We start from the raw sequence: 20,912 nt of genomic DNA on the forward strand, positions 1-20,912 counted from the left end.
TTGAAAAGCACAAAGATTCATGCTTCACGAACATGATCGCATGATGTGTCTGTTTGATTTATTGTGTCGATTTGGAGGTTTTCTGTGTTGGAGCCTCCTAATCAGTGAGCTTTAAAACCAGATTCGATCTCGACCACCGGCGTTAATACAAAGCAGCAGTGCAGGATGATAGATCGCTAACCAGACCATGGATAGAGATGTGAGTTTATTTTGCTATTCTTGGTCTGTCACCTTATTTACCCAGCAAACTCTGGGGACAGGATGCAGAAAAGGGCAAAGTGCTGAGTGAATTTAGTGTGGTATAAATCATGCTTTGTGTTATTTGGTATAACAAAGGTGGAGTCCATTACTCATCAAGGCCGAACAAAGCACCAACAAGAATTTACTAAGCAGTGAGATAATGGGTTTCTTGTTGATGGAGCTGAGAGACTGCAAACATATACACACACACACACACACACACACACACACACACACACACACACACACACACACACACACACACACACACACTGTAGATTGCAGATAATATACTCAGGACATTTAGCATATTGTTGCTCTTGCAGAATAACTCAAGCTGACATTCAGTTCATTTGTGCACATGAACTGAATATTTATACGGTCCACTAAATGCAGCAGTATTAAAGATCCTACAAACAGTGATTGAGAAGTTATCTCTGATAATTCAGTGAGCAATCGTGTGCATTACTCTGTGTATAGTATGTTGCATGTCTAAACGTACTGTCTGCATTGGAGCATATACTGTAACGCTGCTGCAGGTGACAGCTTTTAGCGGCAATGTCTTCAGACACGCAGACTTTAATTAACTCCTGCATGTTACTTTAACTGATACATCGTTCTTCATACATGCTCACTGCTGTGCACCATTAAGATATACTTGTCAGCTAACAATCCAAGAATGTTTTATGATGGATGTGCTCATTGGCTACAGTTCAATGTGACTTTACAGCAGATTTGTTTTTCCTGTTATTTGGGTCAGGTAAATGCTGGGAAGTTAGTGATTTAACTCCCGGCACTCCACAGAGTTTGTATTCCAGCTGTGAAATAGCAAACTGAGTTATGGCACACCCATCACTGCCAAACTGCCCTTCAGCAAGACACTGAACTTTAGAACTGACAACTAACTGGGTCACTGCACTGTGTGCTGAACTTCACTCTTTGAAATGTCTAGTGTGGAAAAGGGAAAATTCTAGCAAGAAGCAACTGCACAAGTTTAAAAACAGCAGTAAACAGAACCATTACCAATACAATGTCGTGCTCTTAGCTGATTTTGAGTATTCAGGATTGCTCAGAAAAAGGAGAACCTCAACACTGACAGATTAGCCTGGCATACAGAATAGAAAGCTCCTGTAAGCTGACAATCAGAAGGCATTTCAACGTACAGCGAGACAGATGTGCTGACCACATAAATTCTTGATCCAGCTCTCTCTAGATCTGTAGCTTCAAATCTTGCAGATAAACACACTGATTCTTAGTACTGACAGTTTAGTCTACACACAACAACAACAAAAAAATAAAATGTAATTATACAGTCCCGAACAAAAGTTTAAGACCACTTGAAAAATGGCAAAAGAAATCATAGTTTGCATGGTTGGATCTTAACAAAGTTCCAAGTAGAGCTTCACCATACAACAAAAAGAAATGGGACTGAGACAAAACATTATTTTTGAGCATGCAATTTATTGAAAACAACAGTTAAACTGAAGCAGGCTGTTTTACAGCTGATCAAAAGTTTAGGATCACACCTCCAAAAAACCCGTAAACCACCCCCAGAACAGAAATCAAAATTTCAAACATGAACTCAGTAATGAGCAGTGTTGGTCAAGTTACTTGAAAAAAGTAATCGGATTACAGTAACGCGTAATGAGTAGCTATACTATTGTCCATTTTTGTAAACATCGCTTGCCATCAAAGGTTCTCATTTGGATTTGGATCAGGGGAGCGTGCAGGATGGTCCAAAAGAATGATGTTATTCTCCTGGAAGAAGTCCCTCGTGTGTACTGCAGCATTGTCCTGTTGATAAACCCAGTCGTTACCACACAGATAACAGCCCTCTGTCGTAAGGAATGCTCTCTGCAACATCTGGACATAGCCAGCGGCCGTTTGATGCCCGGCACTTCCTTCCACTGAAGGAAAAAGCAACCCAGACCATTATGGCTCCCCCTCCACTGTGGCACACAGAAAACATCTCAGGTGGGATCTGCTTGTCATGCCAGTAATGTTGTAAACCATCAGGACCATCAAGGTTGCATTTTTTCTCATGAGAGAAGAAAACTTTCTTCCACCTTTCAATGTCCCATGTTTGGTGCTCTCTTGCAAAGTCCAAACGGTCAGTTCTGTGGCGTTTAAGGAGACGAGGCCTTTGAAGGTGTTTTTTGTTTCTGAATCTCTTCAGTGTCAGATGCCGTCTGATGGTTACGGGGCTGCAGTCAGCACCAGTAACGGCCTTAATTTGGGTGGAGCATCATCCAGTGTCTTGATGGACAGCCAATTGGATCCTCTGGCTCAGTGCTGGAAATTCTTTTTGGGTCTTCCACTTGACTTTTTTGTTCCGTAACCCTTAGGATCATTTAAAAAATTCTAAATTATGCTTATGCAGTTCAACAACCTGACCACATTCAAAAAGGGAATGTTTTTTTCCCTTTGCCATCATGACATCATGACAGTGTGACTACCTGATAGAAAATGACAATGAATCCACATTTTTACACAGATTTGGCCTTTTAAGGGCGTGTGGTCTTAAACTTTTGATCAGCTGTAAAACAGCCTGTTTCAGTTTAAGCGTTGTTTTCAATAAATTACATGCTCAAAAAAATGTTTTGTCTCAGTCCCATTTCTTTTTGTTGCATGTTGAAGCTCTACTTAGAACCTTGTTAAGATCCAACCATGCAAAATATGATTTCTTTTGCCATTTTTCACGTGGTCTTAAACTCTTGTTCGGGACTGTATATATAGGGTCACTCCTCACTCTGCCTTGTTCCCAAACAGTAGCAGCGTCGGTATAATATAGCTGTCAGGTAATTATCAGAGAATGTTGTATGATGGATGTCCTCAATGGCTGTGACTTTATAGCAAATTTGTTTTCCTTGTTATTTGGGTCAGGTGTTATTAGCTGGTTATGGTCCGGTACTATAAATCAAGTTCGACGCACCCCGGATAGTTTTTTAAACTTTATCTTATTCAGTTAAGATATGTACATACATGGGTGTTTTTTATATCAGCAATTTTCTGCTTTAATTAAAACAAAACAACTTAAAAATTGGAAAGTGTTGTTAAGATTGTGCCAAAGCAACAGGCAGTGATATAACAATCAGAGGATCAGGCAGGTGAACAGGCAGGCATAAAGCAGATAAAGGCCAACACTGCTTTTTCTTGTTGATGCTGATAGTAATGGTATTCGTGGGAGCCAGAAGCTGTTTACGATGAAACATTTGAAACATTTGTTTGTGTCTTTTTAACATGGTTTGCTTCAAAGAGGTAAAAGACCATATTTATCTCTCATTTGTGAGGAAAACTTTTTAAAAAATTATATCATAATCATCAGTGAGTAAGAAATGTGCCCCTGATTGTAATGACTCACGAGCTTGTAGGTGCTCAGATCAGCGGTTCCAGTGTCCATGGATTGAGTGGGCGTGTCTGTGAGAGCACAAAAATATACATCACCTGTAAGAAAACGGATTGTGTGCTATATTTAATGCTGCTCTATGCTTAAGTTCAAAACTGCATATGCTTTGTGGAAGTTGGAGACACCTCTTAGAAAGAACCACAGTTTTCCTCCTTTAGCTCAAATGATGGAGCTTAAGCTCGGTATAACACAGGAAGGATTTCGCTGCCACTCAGTTTCCCAAATCTGATTGAATAAAACCCCAATATGAATAATTTCATGATGTAAATGAACAGGACGCTGGTGCATATGCAGTCAGTCTACATAATAAGTCAGTCTGAATAAGCCAGCTTCATTGTTCGCACACATTCCTCGCTGCACAGCACTTTTTCTTAGAGTGACAGTTTTTCACCTATAATTATGCGCACTGCTTCTGCAACACAATGCTAACCTCTATTTTGCCAGATCACTATTATCACTGTTATTACCTTGTTGTCACTGCTGTGTTTGCTCACCTGCAATGGCATTTTGTCTGTCTGTCTTTGAAATTAGGCCGCGCTGAGACTGGGGATGTACATGGATGTGTACAACTGTGATTAAATATGGGTTTTCAGCAAAAAGTTAAGACAGCTACTGGTTCCATAATTGCAGGTAAAAGAAGAAAAACAAAAACATGAATAAGTGAGACCTTGAAAAGAGCATCATTTTTCAAAAACTAATGTAAATTTATGAGGAAAACAAAGCTGTGAGGTTGATTGTGAAGCTTCTAATCAGAGTAGAGCTTATGTTGCACTTCTTTTTTTTTTGCATTAAAAAATAGTGCAGTGTATTTAGACAAAAAGAAGTGAGGATGAGGTGACAGCTTTTGTGCATTCAACACAATGGACCCATGCAAGTACATTACTGGTTAAATCATCAATATGGCTCCGTACTCAGCTGTCACGACAATTTGATCCAGTCTTGCAAAGTGAATCGGTGGCAAAACTCTCCACATTTTTGGGAGTTAATTTGTGCTTTTATAACATCAAATACTATTCAACATTTTGTCATAATGTACCACTTTGTTCCCAGAAAGTATCTAGTTCTTTAATATAAATGTAAATATGTGACATTATGAGTTTTTCCTTTGAGTACGTATAATTAATTCATTTTATTACATTTTTATTTTGTTTTACCCTAAATTTCCCCAAAAAGTGCCATCACACGCAGGTGAATAATTGATATTTTCCCCCCCTGGCTCGCCTTAGATGAGATTAGCAAAATTCTTGCTATAATGAATATTCCTATCATTAGTCATTTCTTCATCTCTGGGTAGTGCACTGAATTTGACCTCCAAGTTTGATGTTCTGATGTGTGTCATCCAGTACAAAATCAAATTTAATTCATTGCTTTCTTCTGCTGGAAATTATTAATATCAATCTTGCTGAACTCATGTCCTATCTTTGCTTATGTCATTACCTCTGGCTGAACATACTTTTGTCATTTATTTGATCAAAATCTTTCTGTATAGAATACAGCTTAATTGATTTATACTTCAAGAGATTTTCCAATTAAAGTGACAAATCCAACAAGATAGAAGACATGCTGTAGAGCCACCGAATCATTTAAAAGATTACAATCCCCCCTCAGATCTCCTGTGCTCCTGATTGGGATGAGAAGATGATCACATGAATAAATGAGCAACGTTTGCACATAAGAGTCTAAAAAAGAGAACACCTGCACATTTTTTCTTTACCAATCATGCGTCGTGTTTGAAAGCACACAGGTGAGCTATTGTTCTATATAGATAAAAATAAAGGGAGAAGCCTTTAGTGAATGTACTTGTATAGCTCCTTTTAACAGCAAGGTCATACAAAGGAACAATAACAACACAGGACTGCAGAAAATACATATAAAGGACGTTATATAGCTTACAATATATATATATATATATATATATATGTATATAGTTTGATTTGGTACAGTGATGGTAAAGAGAAAGTACACGCTGTCAGTTCTGAAGTTTTACATATCAGGAAATAGAATCATTTACCAGGTTGTAACCTTATTTAAATACAACCTCAGATACACAACAATATATGACATACTGCACTATACCACTGCTACAACAGAAATGAAGCCAAAAGGAAAATGCAGTGTGTGAAAAACTGAGCACTGCCCATGATTCAATAACTTGTAGAACCACTTTTAGCAGCAAAAACGTGAAGTAAATGTTTTTACTTTATCAGTGTCTCACATTGTTGTGGAAGACTTTGGCCCACTCTTCTTTACAATGCTCTTTCAGGTGAGGTTTGCAGACATTCATTTATGGACAGACCTCTTGAGGTCCCACCGCAACATTTCAATCAGGTTGAGGTCTGCACTTTGACTGGGCCAGCACAGTGATTCTTTCTTTTTCAGTCATTCTGCTGTTTATTTGCTGCTGTGCTTGTGATCATTGTCTTGTTGCATGACCCAGTTTAGTCCAAGCTTCAGCTGTCAGACAGATGGCCTGACATACAGAGGGGTTCATGTTTGACTCGATTACTGCAAAGTGCCCAGATCCAATATCTGCAAAACAAGCTCAAATCATCACCCCTGCACCAACATGCGGACAGCTGGTGTGACGTATTTGTGCTGGTTTCTTGTGTTTAGTCTTCGCCAAATGTAGCACTTTGCATTGTGGCCAAACGCTGATTTGGATTCGCTCTTGTCTGTCCAGAGGACATTGTTCCAGATGTCTTCTGGTTTGTTCAGATGCAGTTTTGTAAACCTAAGCCATGCCATGCCATGCCATGCCATGCTTTCTATCTATCTATCTATCTATCTATCTATCTATCTATCTATCTATCTATCTATCTATCTATCTATCTATCTATCTATCTATCTATCTTTTAGAGAAACAAGACTTTTCTTCTTGCAACCCATCCAAACAAACCCATATGTGTTCAGTCTCCTTATACTTGTACTATGATGAACATTAACATTTCATATACTAATCGAGGCCTGAGGAGGCTGAAATGTAGCACTTGAGTTTTTTGCATAGCATTCATAGCACAGTCTGACCTTGGGGTAAATCTGCTGGGAAAATAGACAACTGTCTTGAATGTTTCCACTTGTAAAAATCTAAGCTCATTGCTGTTGTCTTTCCTCCTTGGCATTGTGTTAACACATCTGAATGCTCCAGACCAGAAAAGTGCCAGAACTTGTGCTTTTATAAAAGTGCTCACACATGCATTTGATCATTATACCCGGCTGCTGCTTACCCTCGTAATCCTTATGGAAGTGATAAGACTGTACTTGATCTTTTTTTTTTTTAAATAAATGACACAGTGTAATACGTCATGTTCTGTTGCTCATCTGAGATTGTATTTACCCAAGAACCAGATTATTTTTTAATATATGTAAAATCTTATAATTGAAAGAGGGCGTACTTTATTTTTACAACAACTTTACGATGTCTTGTTTTGCCCTCACATGGGTTATAGCCTTTAAATATATCCTCTTGCTCTTAGCCGAGCTTTTTAATATCTCTGATATTTTCATCTGCCCAAAATAAAAGGTCAGTAAAAGGATAAGAGATTGAAAAAAGAATAGCACTCAACAGTTGCCTTTATGTTGCATGGTAGTGTTGTGACTCTGGAACAAGTTGGCTACAGCTCCTCCTCACTGTCCTTTCCCATTTGCAGAGGCATGAAATGATGGCGTATAATGGGGCGCGCAGCTACTTCAGCTATACCAACTGCTGGCTAGATGCCAAATTGGAAAAAAGTGACTCGGTTCAAAAGAGGAGCTGTCTGTGGTATCCTTGGTAACTAAAATTGCTTAACATTTTTTCTCAAAGGTCAGAAGAAAAACGGGAAGAAGTGGAGACTTGGATTCCTCCCCCACATCTGAGACTTCCTTTAAGCTTATTTAGTTTTCAAGGTGTCCTTTGAGAGGGAGAGCGACAGAACCAAAGGGAAGGTGATGGAGGGGCTCTTCACCCTGGCTCTCTCTCATCATCATGACAGGGAAAAAAACGGAAAGAAAGACGGATTTGCTGGCACATACTTATTCACCTTCCAGTACCAGACTTCACTCGTTGTATAATAATGAAGAGAAAATGAGTACACTCTTTAATATTTAACGTAACATTTTGGGAGCTCGCATTTGAGACTATTAGTGAGATGCTACTCACAGCTGAAAGTGTATATTTAGGTGGCCAGTAAGAGCAGCACAATGACAAGCATGCACATGTACAAATGTAATTTCCTTTGGAGAGCCAAAAGCCTCTAGAGGCTTTGTAGCTGCATTACAAATCAGGTCGCCATGGCTGCCACCATAAAGGAACTCCATTAAATAATTGACAGGGAGCAGAAAATGGCTAAATGCATAACAAGCAGGCATAAATCCATTCAGGAAGGAAAAGTAGATTGTGTGACAAGATGGAGTGATTTACTAATGTGACAGAGAAGAGAGAATGGTCTCATTTCTAACTAAAAAACACTACATTCAGGTAACTGAGAAAAAGTTTTTGTGGACTGAGGAGCTTCCTAACAGTGCTGGTCCAAATCAAAAGGCTCCATGCATACATAAATTCTGTCTTAACCTCATTATTTTTTACTTACATAATAGTTATTTATAGGTGAGGCTGTGCAGCTGAAACAAATTGAGACCCGTTTGCCTCTGTTACAAGAATATTAATTAAAAACAGAAGAAAGACATATGATCTGAACCAAAAATTTATGAGACTGCAAAGCAAGTCACTTAACCGCATCGCTTGGAGAGCAAGCACAAGGATCAGAAGGTAATGTCATAACAAATACCGCGATTGTGAAGTTCTAACGCCAGGCAACAAAGTAATCACTAAATTGCTTCTGAGCTGTTAAAATGCAATTGCCATGGTATTAACAAAACAGCAATAACTAAAACATTGCTACAAAGGTAAGCCTATTAGTTGCTTAACACCCAAATGTTGTTAAACAGCTAATAGGCTGCTAGCTATGTCAGCGGTCAGCTAGCATCTATTAGCTAACAGAGGTCACACGTGCCGCAAACTGTCTCATATGTGTATCAAAGTCACAATTATTGCAGACATGCTGAACACGTAATTCTAAATGTTACAAATGATGCCAAAAGGAACCAAAAACTGAAAGATAAGGAGGACTTTCTGCTTATTAAACAGCTAACAGACTAATTGAACCTCGATGCAACCAAAGCTTAGATGTAATTTGTCTAACCTCTACCAGAGATTTTAAGCAAATGCAGCACGACAGATAGATTACATGGACATAAGTACAGGGCCACTTAAACATTACACTGACAGGAGTTGTTTAGCGGGGCAAGCCCGTTCTGTAACTGTATATGGTCTGTTTCTGAGTTGCTGTGGTCCCTAAACTCTTCCATCCATCCATCCATCCATCCATCTTCTTTCGCTTATCTGGGGCAGATAAGCAGGAGCAGCAGCCTAAGCAGAGAAGCTCAGACCTCCCTCTCCCCAACCACCTCCTCCAGCTTGTCTGGGGGAACACCCAGGCGTTCCCAGGCCAGCCGAGAGATATAATCTCTCCAGTGTGTCCTGGGCCTGTTCCGGAGCCTCCTCCCAGTGAGACATGCCTGGAACATCTCACCTAGGAGGCTCCCAGGAGGCATCCTTATTAGATGCCTGAACCACCTAAAATGGCTCCTTTCGATGCGGAGGACCAGCGGCTCTACTCTGAGCCCCTCACAGATGGCTGAACTTCTCACCTCATCTCTAAGGGAGAGTCCAGCCACCCTTCGGAGGTGCTGATTCTCATTCCCACTGCTTCACACTCGGCTGCGAAGCCCCCTAAATTCTTCAACTTTGTGAAATTACAGCTCACAGTTTATTTGGTTTATCTATTTGCTTGATTTTGTACATCTGTTGCAATGGGGCTGAAAACACCTGATATCAAAGATTAAGAGGTCTGGCCCACTTTTTTCCATATAGTGAAAAACCTGTGCTGTGTGTTGTTCGAAAAAAAAAAAAAAAAAAAGAAGCTATTTGTATTTTTTTTTCAAATCAGCTTCTTTACCCAACAGCCAAACAACCAGCAATAGAAATAACTGAGCCATACATAAAATGTCTAGTGTGTGATAGATTGACCAACAAGCCATGATGCACAGAAAGATGTGACTTAGTGCTTGGGAACTAGCTCGAGGAGCAGAAGAGCAGAATAAAGTCCTCTTGGGGCTCCATTGTCAGGAAGAAGAGATCAGAAACACTGGCAGGAGGTCGGAGTCGTATGATGTTGTCGGGGTCTGATGGGACAAAGAGTCGGAGGAGAATGCTGAAAACAGAACAGTGTTAAATAATGTGTGTGATGGGAATTGCTTGGTTCAAATAAACTGCAAATACTGCACTATGGCAGTAGAGTAATGTAACAGTATAGATAAAGGCATGATGTAAGTGGTGCGTTAGTGCTTGTGATGCAGCGCTGACCAGAAATAGCAGACAGCAACAACATCAGCGGCAACAGAAAATGGTGGCAGCAGTGGTTTAAATCAAATGACGTGACATGACAGGAGCAGCAGCAGTGAGAGACACACGAGGAAAGACATAAATGGTATTATTGACCTTGAAAATGGCGCTTTAGAAAAAAAAAACACAAAAGGAAGTGGAGCTTGTTGGTTATTTGTTATGTAGCACTATCGGCAGGTGTTGGTGAATTAGTCGAAACAGTCTGACTTTTATTCATTTATTTTTTAAATTTTACCCAAGCAGGTCCGCTGGACTAGAAATTTGCAACATTTTGCTCTGAAGGCCTTTGAAGAAGTTACTTTTCCGTACTTTAGTTTTATGTATGTTTTGTTGCCACGTGTTTCTGCATGTAGAGCAACACTGATGTTGGATTTAGGGGCCATGCAATGCCTCCTACATTATCCACATTTTTGTATGGTCACTGACTCTCACGCCCTCATTATAAAGGGAAGATCATCAAACTGACTTTGACTGAGGCTAGCTGGAACACCAGTAAAAACTTTAGTTGGGATGCGTATATTCCACCCTTGAGTCTCATTGGTGCACTTTCCTCAGATACTTTAATCCCAGCTGTTTTGTTTTGTCACCGTTCTGGTTTAACTCAATGCTTTTGTGTTCCAGATTTTTTTTGCCCAGCTTTTTAATTCTCCTTTATTCCTGTACCCTATTATCTGCCCCGCTCAGCTCTCTTCTGTTCTCTGCTGTTTTTCCTTTGTTGTCCAAGGACACCCAGCTCTGACTGGGATGGACACAATGACTGTTGGAAGTGGATTTCATTTATCACTGTGGCACTAATAGCTGCCCATCATCCCTATTGCCGTGAGAGCCCTTAAACCTCCAATAGTGACAGGTGGTGAGTTGTGTAGGAAAGGCCATAAAATATCCACCCAGAGGGTTTACAACAATTAGGAGGAAGTAAAACAGACATAAAGGATTTAAAGTCTGATGAGGGGAAGTGCTTTGTGAAGCTAGGTGTGTCTTGTAAGTATACAGGATGACTCTGTAAATAGGTCACCAATAGAAAATGGTTTTCATTGCTACATAATTAACAAAATAGAACAAATCCAACAGATTTTAAAGGGTCAGGGATGTTATCGGTGAGCACTGAAAACCAGGATTGTTTTGGGACCCCAAAGCAGGTTGAGAATGTTGAGAAGGATTATAGATAACCTTTGTCTCAGATCTGTCCTTGAGCTGTGTTCAGCATGCCCACGTTTCCCCGTGGTGCCACATGGATAGTTAAGTGCTTACAGGACAATACAGTAGTAATCAATCTCTGTTAATCTCAGTCACAAGTCTGGACATGGGTGGTAACGTATACACATGTGAGTAACAGTTTGATTGCAGCTGTTGCAATATTATAACATGGGTCAGTGTGGCTACCATGGTATACATCTTTTAATGCAGCTGAACTGGAGAAAAAAAATGAACGCTAGAGGGGTATAAGTTTAACATTCAGTCAGATTAAAAGAAGTTATATAGACTCACTGACCACTTTATTAGGTACACCTGTTCAATTGCCCCTTAACACAAATATCACAGATACCTACTAGCAACTTGATGCATTTAGGCATCTAGACTTGGTCAAGAGGACCTGCTGAGTTCAAACTGAGCATTAGAATGGGGAAGAAAGGTGATTTAAGTGACTCTGAACATGGCATGGTTGTTGGTGCCAGATGGGCTGGTTCGAGTATTTCAGAAACTGCTGATCTGGTGAGATTTTCCCACATTATCTCCAGGGTTCACAGAGAACGGTCCACAAAAGAAAAACTAACCAGCAAGAAAAAGTTCTCAGGGATAAAATGCGTTGTTGTTGACAGAGTGGTCAGACTGCTTCAAGCTGATAGAAAGGCAACAACAACTCAAATGACCACTTATTACAATGCAGAAGAGGAATGCAGAAGAGCATCTCTGAGGAATGCAGAAGAGCATCTCTGAATGCACAACATGTTGAATCTAGGCTACAGCAACAGAAGAGCCAACACGTTCTCACTCCCAAAGCGTAATATTTTACGCTAGGTGACAAACCGTCAAAATATTATGCTTCTGGGGCACCCAACATGTCCATAAATGACGAGATCAGAAAAATGAGGAAACATGAGAACCGTTTGGAATCAATCTACACATGTTCGTTCATTTTACTTAAATTGCTTTGGAAAACTATTTAACGTCATTAAATTGCTGGTTAACGGTAGGGATAAGGTTATGGTTAGGACTGGAATACATGGCTGGAATGTGTATTACCGCGGGACCATCATTCTACTGGATTTCACCAATAACCCGGCGTGTAGCATAAGAACGCAGAAGGTCACCTTTCGCGTTCCTCAGGATCACCGCGGGACGTGAAACATCGTTGGGATGTTACTCGAGAGTGAGAATGGGCTGGAAGACCACATTGGGTGCTGCTCCTGTCAGCTAAGAATAAGCTACAACACAGGCTCACCAAAACTGGACAAAAAAAACCAAAGACTGGTAAAACAGTGCCTGGTCTGTTGAGTCAACACTGAGATGGGGTCCGAATTATATCAACAGTTCAGGCTGGTGGTGATGGTATAATAGTGTGAGGGATGTACTTTAGAACCAACTGAGCATGGTTTCAGTCCCACATCCATCTCTTTAAGACCACAGTGGGCCCAGCTCCTGATGGCTGCTTCCATGAGGATAACGCACCATGTTACAGAGTTCAGATCATCTTGAATATGGCAGTGAGTTCACTCAAATGGCCTCCACTGTCACCAATCCAGCACAGCACCTTTGGCATGCAGTAGAGGTTCACATCATGGATGTGGATGAACTGTGAGATGCAATCATGTTATTATGGAAAAACACCCTCTGAGGAATGTTTCCAGCACCTTGAAGATTGCAAAGTGTTAGCTTGACAGGTAAAATAGAAACTTGCGGGATAAGATCAAAATGTAGATTATTGTCAAAATGTTGTGGTCGCAAAGAAACTATTAATGTGCAAAAGTTGTCTAAATGTTTCAGGTTGGACTAAAGCTTCGGTCCAGCATTGCCATGTTGTGTGTGTGTGTGAAATGCAAAAACACAAAACAAAACAAAACTGCAGTCACCCCCTCAACACTTTTTTTGTCTTATTAGTTTAAGAAAAGGAAAATTAAGGTGTTATGTTTGTTGTCAGTAACTATAAAGTTTGCATAAATTTGGCTTATCAACTTTTTTTTCTCTTAAAAAAAAATACTTGCCTTAAGTAGCAATTCCCCCCTCGACACATTGGCTGAAATAAAATAATAGTTATTCACAGACTGGCTGGAGGTAATACACAAATCTGAGGGAAGAATTGTGTCTGTCCAGGGATGACTCAGTTTAGCTTATGTAAGAGTCTAAATGTGATTAAAGAAACAGCTCTATTATTATTTTACTCACTCATTCTCACCTCACCACGAGCAGAAATCAGGCAAGAGAACAGAACCTGACCTAAACAGGTATAAGTGTGTTAGAACAAAAATGCTTAATTGTGTGTAAAACCCGGAAAAAGACGAAGCTGCTCCTTTGCTTTCTTGTTGAAAATTCACGTCGTGCTCTGTCAGAAGAAAAGCAGCTCAATTTCTGTCTTATGGTGCTTCCTCAAATAGAGCTGAAGCGCTCCTTGAGGACTTGACTCGTTGTCAGATGTCGGAGAAATGTTCCAGAGCTCTCACTGAACACATCCGTTGTGCTTCTGCTGAAGAAAGCTCAGAATAAATAAATGCATGTGTTGAACAACTGTACTCTTTATTTTATTTTTTAATTATCATTATTTTTTATCCAGAGGTCAAACCTTACATTTGTTTAGAGCTAGTCCAGCTCATAATACCTTTATTACAACACGGTGTACTTAACAAATCAATAAGCAAACAAGCTTTTCTACGGTATATCTTGCACACAGCTGACACTCGAGTGAACACTGAACTGTGTTTTCTGAGATCTTCCCATTTTCAGCACTCTCGTTCACTTTAGATAAATCAAACCAAGCGTGAAAGCGGCCAATACTCACAAAGCAATGAAGCTGCATTTCTCAAAAAACGGTTTGATTTCAGGTGACGTTTGCACCTCTCTGTCCGCTCGCTTAAATCACACGCAGATGAATACAGAGATCTTCCAAAAACGGGCAACACTTAAAATTTTTAAACTCATGTTGACCCCCTCCCTGCACATTTGTGCTTGATATAAGAATTATAAATGGCTTAGTGAAGGGACTTCAGTGGAAAGTTTCTGTGGGAAAAAGGGTATTCTGACAGACACAGAGCTCCAAATTTACCACCCTGTCTCTCAGCCAATGGCTTGGATAAATATTTCACCATGTTTCCCCTCTCAGAAGTAAAAGGTTTGTGAGGTTCTCCTGGAGATGACTGATGACTGTTGCACAAGAGGGCCAGTTACAGTGTTTCAGAGCAGAAAATAGCACACTATATTGTGCTCTATGGGGTAGCCTAGTGGAGGTAATGGAATTCTCCATTAGCTTGGACATTCTGGTTACCTATGGACAGGTAATTCCTGAGGGCCGCTGTATCTACCAGAGATGTGAATAAAAAAATAATTTAAACATCACTGACTGTGTTCAGGTCACACTGTATAGGAGGTGATTATAATCCACTGCCACTGTGTATTTAGCTTGCGCTTTCATCATATTGCAAGGTTCAAATATGGTATGCATTTTGAAAAATGCTCTAGATTTCTATTCAGACTTGCAGATGGTCCAGCAATGCGTAAGTCCTGAGCCACCTCTTGTTTATGTTTTCCTATAAACAGGAAATAGATGCAGCAATTTACTTATAACATGCAAATGGAGAGGCTGTTGCTTGGGAGGTAAAGCAGGTCATCGTTTATTCAGAAGCTTGGTGGTTCGAAGTCTGGCTGCTCCAGTTTTCTTTGGGCGAGATCTTGAACCTGGAGTTCAAGATTGGACTGGGAATGTTTTTTTAGAAAACACTTATATGAAGTAAAAAGCATGAATGAGACATGTTGTACAAAGTGCATTGAAAGCTTGAGTAGAAAAAGCACCATATAAGAACCCTTTTAAATAACTGGAAATACAGTTCAATTCTAACTTGAAAGTCAATATTTGCTATGACCACCGTTTTTCTTCAACACAGTCCAATGAATGTGGATGATCTTTGCTGGGTTTTTTCCTATTTCTTGAAGACATGACTTTCAGATACTGTTCATCTACTGTAGATAGTTTTATAGGCCCTCCATCTCTCCAGTTTGTTGAGATAAACTGCACACCATGGTGAGATATACCAGGTTTTTTGATAATAGCTCATTGGGAATCACCTTGCTGGTGCAAAAATACAATTTTGTGCCTGTCAAACTATGTCTGTCTTTGGCATTTTTTATAGATTCAGCTAAAGAAACGAGAACATATGGTATATTTTTAAGACAGACTGCTAGTAACCAAGTGCATAAAATGCTATTTGGTTCTTGTCTGTCTAGAGACAACACAGGTTTATCCCTTTAGTTAGGTAACTTTTTGACGCTTGAATGAGTGACAGGTCAATGTTAAGTAGGTTAATAATAATAATAAAAAAATTCCACTATATTGACTGTAAATTTGTTAAAAAGAAGCCAATGTCTAAAGAAAAACTTTGAAAGAACACCAGGAAGCTTGCAAAAAAATAAAAATAAAAATGAAAGTCTGGGTCCTTGGTTCAAGACTTTTGCACATCCCTGTGTATGAAAATTTTATTTCTGTATTTTAATATCAACATTGGATTAAGTGACTGTGTGTCATGTGGGAGACATCCCTTGTAGCGATGCTGCTTGGTTTCTCAGCTCAGTTCTGTGGCGCACTTATGTTTCTTGTCTCACTCTGACAGTGCTCATAATGTGGCAGCGTGTCAGTGCTGGGGACTAACTGTGTTCAGCTGGTGAACACAGGAGTTAGTGGAGAGAGGGCGAAAGAACAGTATACTTTTATCTCTGAGCTGAATGCATGTTTTTGCCATATTAACCTATCACTGTTACGTCGTACGCGGCAAAGGGAACTACACGTACACGTTTTTTGCTGTTGTTATTGTTTCTTGTTACCCTGCCTCTCCAGGGTTAGTAAAGTTCAATTTTTAGAATGCAAAAATAAGAATGATTAAACCCACAGATGTTTGCATCAGCACATCCTGCTGCAAGATATGCAAGAAGCAGTGTAATGAAGTGTCAAAATGCGTGCTCTCTTAGCCAAACCGGCAGTCATTTGTCTCCAGAAGGACGATGAGAGGATTGTGTGTCCAATGAGAGTGTGCCTGGAAACAGCTCTGCCTTCTAAAGGTCTGAAGATGAGTCATGGTGGCAGAGAACTGCCCTCCACCCCCCACTGACAAACAAATATCCCCCCAAATAAGCACCACAAACACCATCTTCATTACTGAGTAATGGATTCAGAGAGGAGTGTTGCATTACTGCGTATCTATTATGAATTCCGTAGAAGCATGGCACGTACTCATCTTGGCTCTGTTTCATATTTATTTGACATTGTTGTCTGTGTGTTTAGTCTCCCCTGTGAAACTTAAGTACATTTTAAGTGAGGGGTGTAAACTACTCAGATTAGTGGAGGGATTAGAAGAATGAACACAAAGTAGTTGTTATATAACGTCCACTGAGGACCGACAACCTGAGCTGAAGGATCTTGGAGTCTGACAGTGTGATGGTGCGCGGCACACGAGTTTACATGGAAACTGAAAAGTTACTGTCTCGTATAACCAATGACAAAAGTAACCTACACCAACGCAACTATCAGTCGCCAGTTGTAGCTGTATCTTTTTCTTTCTTTCTTTAGTGTCGCAGTATTTTCTGCCACCGTCAGCCCACAAGACCTGCCATGGGCGACAACATAATGACACCTGTCTCAGATAAACGACTGATGTTTCATTCAGCGTGGCAGTTCTGATACGAGGCGTGTGAGGCTTTTTAAAGCCGATTAAAAAAAATCTGATCTGGGTTAGATGTCTGTGTGTGTGTGTTGGTGGTGAGGAAAGGATATAATAAAACGCTCCTAGCAAAGCGCTAGTTGTAGCCCCGGTGTCCATTCAGAGTCATTCTGATTTAGATCAATACCACTTGCATTATGTGTTGGCACTAGTTAATAGGCACCAGTGTGCATCAGAGGTGCTGGACTAGAGAGCATTTTGACATTTTGTATACCTTCACTCAGATGTGTCTACAACCAGCATCTCTTAAAAACGCACTAGAAATGATTTCTGAGGAGTGTTATAATGTTATTTGACAGCCAAGTTTGTTAATGTCCATACTTAATCTGAAGGTAACAGAAAATGAGCTGCAGATGGCAGCGAGCTCTGTAATATTTGTGACTAGCATAATACTAAGCTGTACAAACACTGGAGAAAATGTTTAAAGATGAAGTCATATTTTAAAGCTACACCTGACAAGCTGAACTTTTAAAAACCTGTCAATAGAGTAAAGACCCAAGTCGAAAAGCACTGAATGTAATTTGACAGTGAATCACAGCGATCCTTAACAAGTTTTTTAATGTTAGAATTAACAGCAAAGCAGAAATCAGATAAATAGCCTGGAGAGTGGAATATAGAGTTTTCATCAATGATGCATCTGGTGCTGATGAGTGCTGCGGGCGTGCCGCCAAAACATGCTGTGTCGTACACACAGATTTATCATTTTGTGTGAATAGTGGCTATTTTCCCAGTTTTGTACAAATTCGAGCCTTTCACACCTCATTTTGTCCTTATTTTTTTTTCCCTGACACCTCCAGCTGCTATTTGAAACCACTGAGCTGCCTGTTTGATTGATAGCTCGTTCTCTACTTACCAAGCTCAAAGAGCCAAAGAAAAAGCAGCAAATAACCCTCCGGGCAATGACAGAGCTTAAGACCTTTCATTCAGATGTCTGTCTTTGAAACGAGGGGACGTTTCTTTGATGCTACCACACTACAAGCCTAAAAGGGTGGATTGTAAATGATAAATGAATAATAAGATTTTGTTTTTGAGATGACAGAGAGAATATATTAGATGAGGAGTTTAAAACAAGATGTCAATGTGACATCAAATGCTTTTAGTACTTGCTAATGATGCTTCATTTGTCTCCTTTTCTCGCAGGTATCTGGGGATCACACGACCTCTCACCTACCCAGCCCGGCAGAACGGTCAGCTGATGGCCAAGATGATCCTGGGAGTCTGGCTGGTGTCAGCATCCATCACACTGCCGCCTTTCTGTGGCTGGGCCAAAAACGTCCACACAGCCGGTGTGTGCCTCATTAGCCAAGACTTTGGCTACACCATCTATTCCACAGCTGTGGCCTTTTATATCCCTATGCTGGTCATGCTGGTCATGTACTACAAGATCTTCAGGGCAGCTCGCAAGAGCGGCGCCAAGCACCGCTTCACCAACCTTTCACGACGCGAGCGTCTCGAAACAGTGGCTAACGAGGCTCTCCGAATGCAGGGCCTGAAGCCGCCCGGCGTGGCAGAGGAGTGTGCCGCATTGTCCCGCCTGCTGACCCGCGAGCGCAGAAACATCTCCATCTTCAAGCGGGAACAAAAAGCGGCCACGACACTGGGGGTGATTGTGGGCGTCTTCGCCGTGTGCTGGCTGCCCTTCTTTATCCTGTCCACCGCCAGGCCCTTTATCTGCGGAGTGGAATGTAGCTGTGTGCCCATCTGGCTGGAGCGCACGCTCCTGTGGTTAGGTTACGCCAACTCCTTAATGAATCCCTTCATCTACGCCTTCTTCAATCGAGACCTGCACTCCACTTATCGTGACCTTCTCCGGTGTCGCTATCGCAACATCAACCGCCGGCTTTCCGCCGTGGGTGTACACGAAGCTCTCAAGGTGTAAGGCCGAATGGTTAAAGTCGCTGCTCTTGGACACTCGGTGCTTAAAGGGCGACACATAAACAGCCGGCCTGCAGACAGACACGGCCTAACGGGATAAAAGTCAGTGTTAGTGGCTCGCTGCAGACAGCACAATCACTTCGGTGTGTGAGTCAGTCATTCTATTTTTGGAAAGAAAATCACAGAGCGTACTTGATGGACTATTCAAGTCGACACTGCTTTTGTGCATATGCCACAATTCCATCCTGTTCCAGATTTATGATGGAATAATGCCGTAACAAAGGAAATGAGATATAAACACAATCAATCATTCTAGGGCTTTCAAAGAGACCATAAGGCAAGCAGATTTCTGTATATTAACAAAATTGATGTTTGATAACAAATAACGTTTGTTTCGTGGCTTTCTGAGCATCTCCCTCTCATCGTGTATCCACGCAAATCCCCGATGATTATTTTTCAAACGGGAGGTAAACACTTTGAGGCGTATTACAGGACTGAAACTTATATCACGCCATCTAAAGTCAGAGCCTTCAAGCTGGTCCTCCGACTGAATTTATTTTGAGCACCCTAGATGTCACCCAGTTGTTTAAAATCTGGTGATTCTAAGTAGAACAAAGTGGGGTGGAAAATGCTGATTTAACACAACATAGTGAGAACTTCTCAGTGTTTGAAGGTAGTTTGTTTTGTGTCTGCATGAAACACATTTTTCTTACATGCCACTGTATACATTAATCAAAACAGAAGTGGTGGCAGCGGTGTTTCATGGGTAACCCAGACACTGCATCGCACAGAAACCATGATACTGTGGAGCTTTTCACTTTTCTCCAGGCAACTAAACGTTTCCACTTTAATAATTAGAATTTCCACATTCTTAAGACTCGTTTTCCTCACTGGTTGTTGACAGTGTTTTTATCTCTCTTTTCAATCAGGATGTGTGCCCCCCCCAGTTCAGTACATTTCCTTTTTATCTCCTCAGTGACTTGTACGAACCCATGTCCGATATCATCAGTCGAGCAGTGTGTGCTTATTTTCTACCTCGATTTTTTGAAATGCTCTACATTTCCTCCCCCCCAAAAAAGGTGTACTGCTGTATCATTTTGTATCGAAATGCTATTTTTTATTGTGTGAAGTCAATCTGTCTACAGCTGTGTGCGAGCGCTTTGAGTGACCACTCTGTTATTACCTTGAGAAAGAAGTTGGGGAAAGGGGTAAAAGTATTTCATCACTTTGTAAATAAAGAAACACCGAAGATGTCACTGTGGCCTAGATTAGTGTGAAAGCCATTCGTGCAAAGTCAGTGAAGTTCTTGTTCTTTGGACTGAGATTGCAGTGATTTAGGAGACAATCAACATGGGTCTTCTTGCTTCCTAGCCCCCACGGAGCATCCTCAAATGCCTGATGCACCCAGTATGTCATGCATAGAAATAAAGACCAACCTTTAAGCCCATTAGAAGTCTTTGATACATTTGTGACCTTTCTTAAAGCAGTATCGCCAAGACTGTTGGGCTACAGCTAGGATTCTTAAGGATGGTTGCCCCTCCCGTCTGCCCCAGAAATGCCTTTGTGTTAAGTCTGCTTTGAGCAAATGCTTTTATTCAGAGTCTGGGTAACAGCTGTCTGCTTACTCCAAGGGAAAAACAGTGACGAAGAAGAGTAAAGTAGGATGTGTCTCGTCTTGTGGTCAGAAGGTATGTCTCAGTACAGACATATTTGGGTTGTGTTTGTAGAGGAGTGTCACTGTATCACAGGCAAATCACCACTTCAAATATATTTACAGTTTTTCTCAGTCGCTTTGGTGCGTTTCTCAGATCAGAATTGAAATTCTCATAACTATTAGTTCAACCTCCACAACACTCAGTCATTTGTGCACATCATAGTAGCAATTTCTCCTCTCTCTGAACAAACTGCAAATGATTTTGGACATGAATCAGTTGCTTCCATACATTTCCCTGCTGCTTTCTGACATTTCCATTTGCTTATGTCATGTCAGTCAAAAGTAATCATACCTATGGATGCTGAATAGTCGTTC

At 40.7% G+C, this 20,912-nt stretch overlaps 1 protein-coding gene across 1 annotated transcript in view; it reads left to right on the top strand.

Annotated features, from left to right (window-relative positions):
• The window catches only part of htr7c (5-hydroxytryptamine (serotonin) receptor 7c), a 30,631-nt gene extending 10,116 nt beyond the window's left edge, over positions 1-20,515 (top strand). Inside the window, exon 2 of the mRNA XM_040028470.1 lies at positions 18,149-20,515. Within this exon, the coding sequence (XP_039884404.1) occupies positions 18,149-18,887 (739 nt within the window). The 3' untranslated portion in view covers positions 18,888-20,515. The remainder of the gene's footprint in view (positions 1-18,148) is intronic.
• Positions 20,516-20,912: the final 397 nt, after the last annotated feature.

This window comes from Simochromis diagramma, unplaced genomic scaffold, assembly GCF_900408965.1.
Source record: "Simochromis diagramma unplaced genomic scaffold, fSimDia1.1 OVJJ01000781.1, whole genome shotgun sequence".
Taxonomy (NCBI): domain Eukaryota; kingdom Metazoa; phylum Chordata; class Actinopteri; order Cichliformes; family Cichlidae; genus Simochromis; species Simochromis diagramma.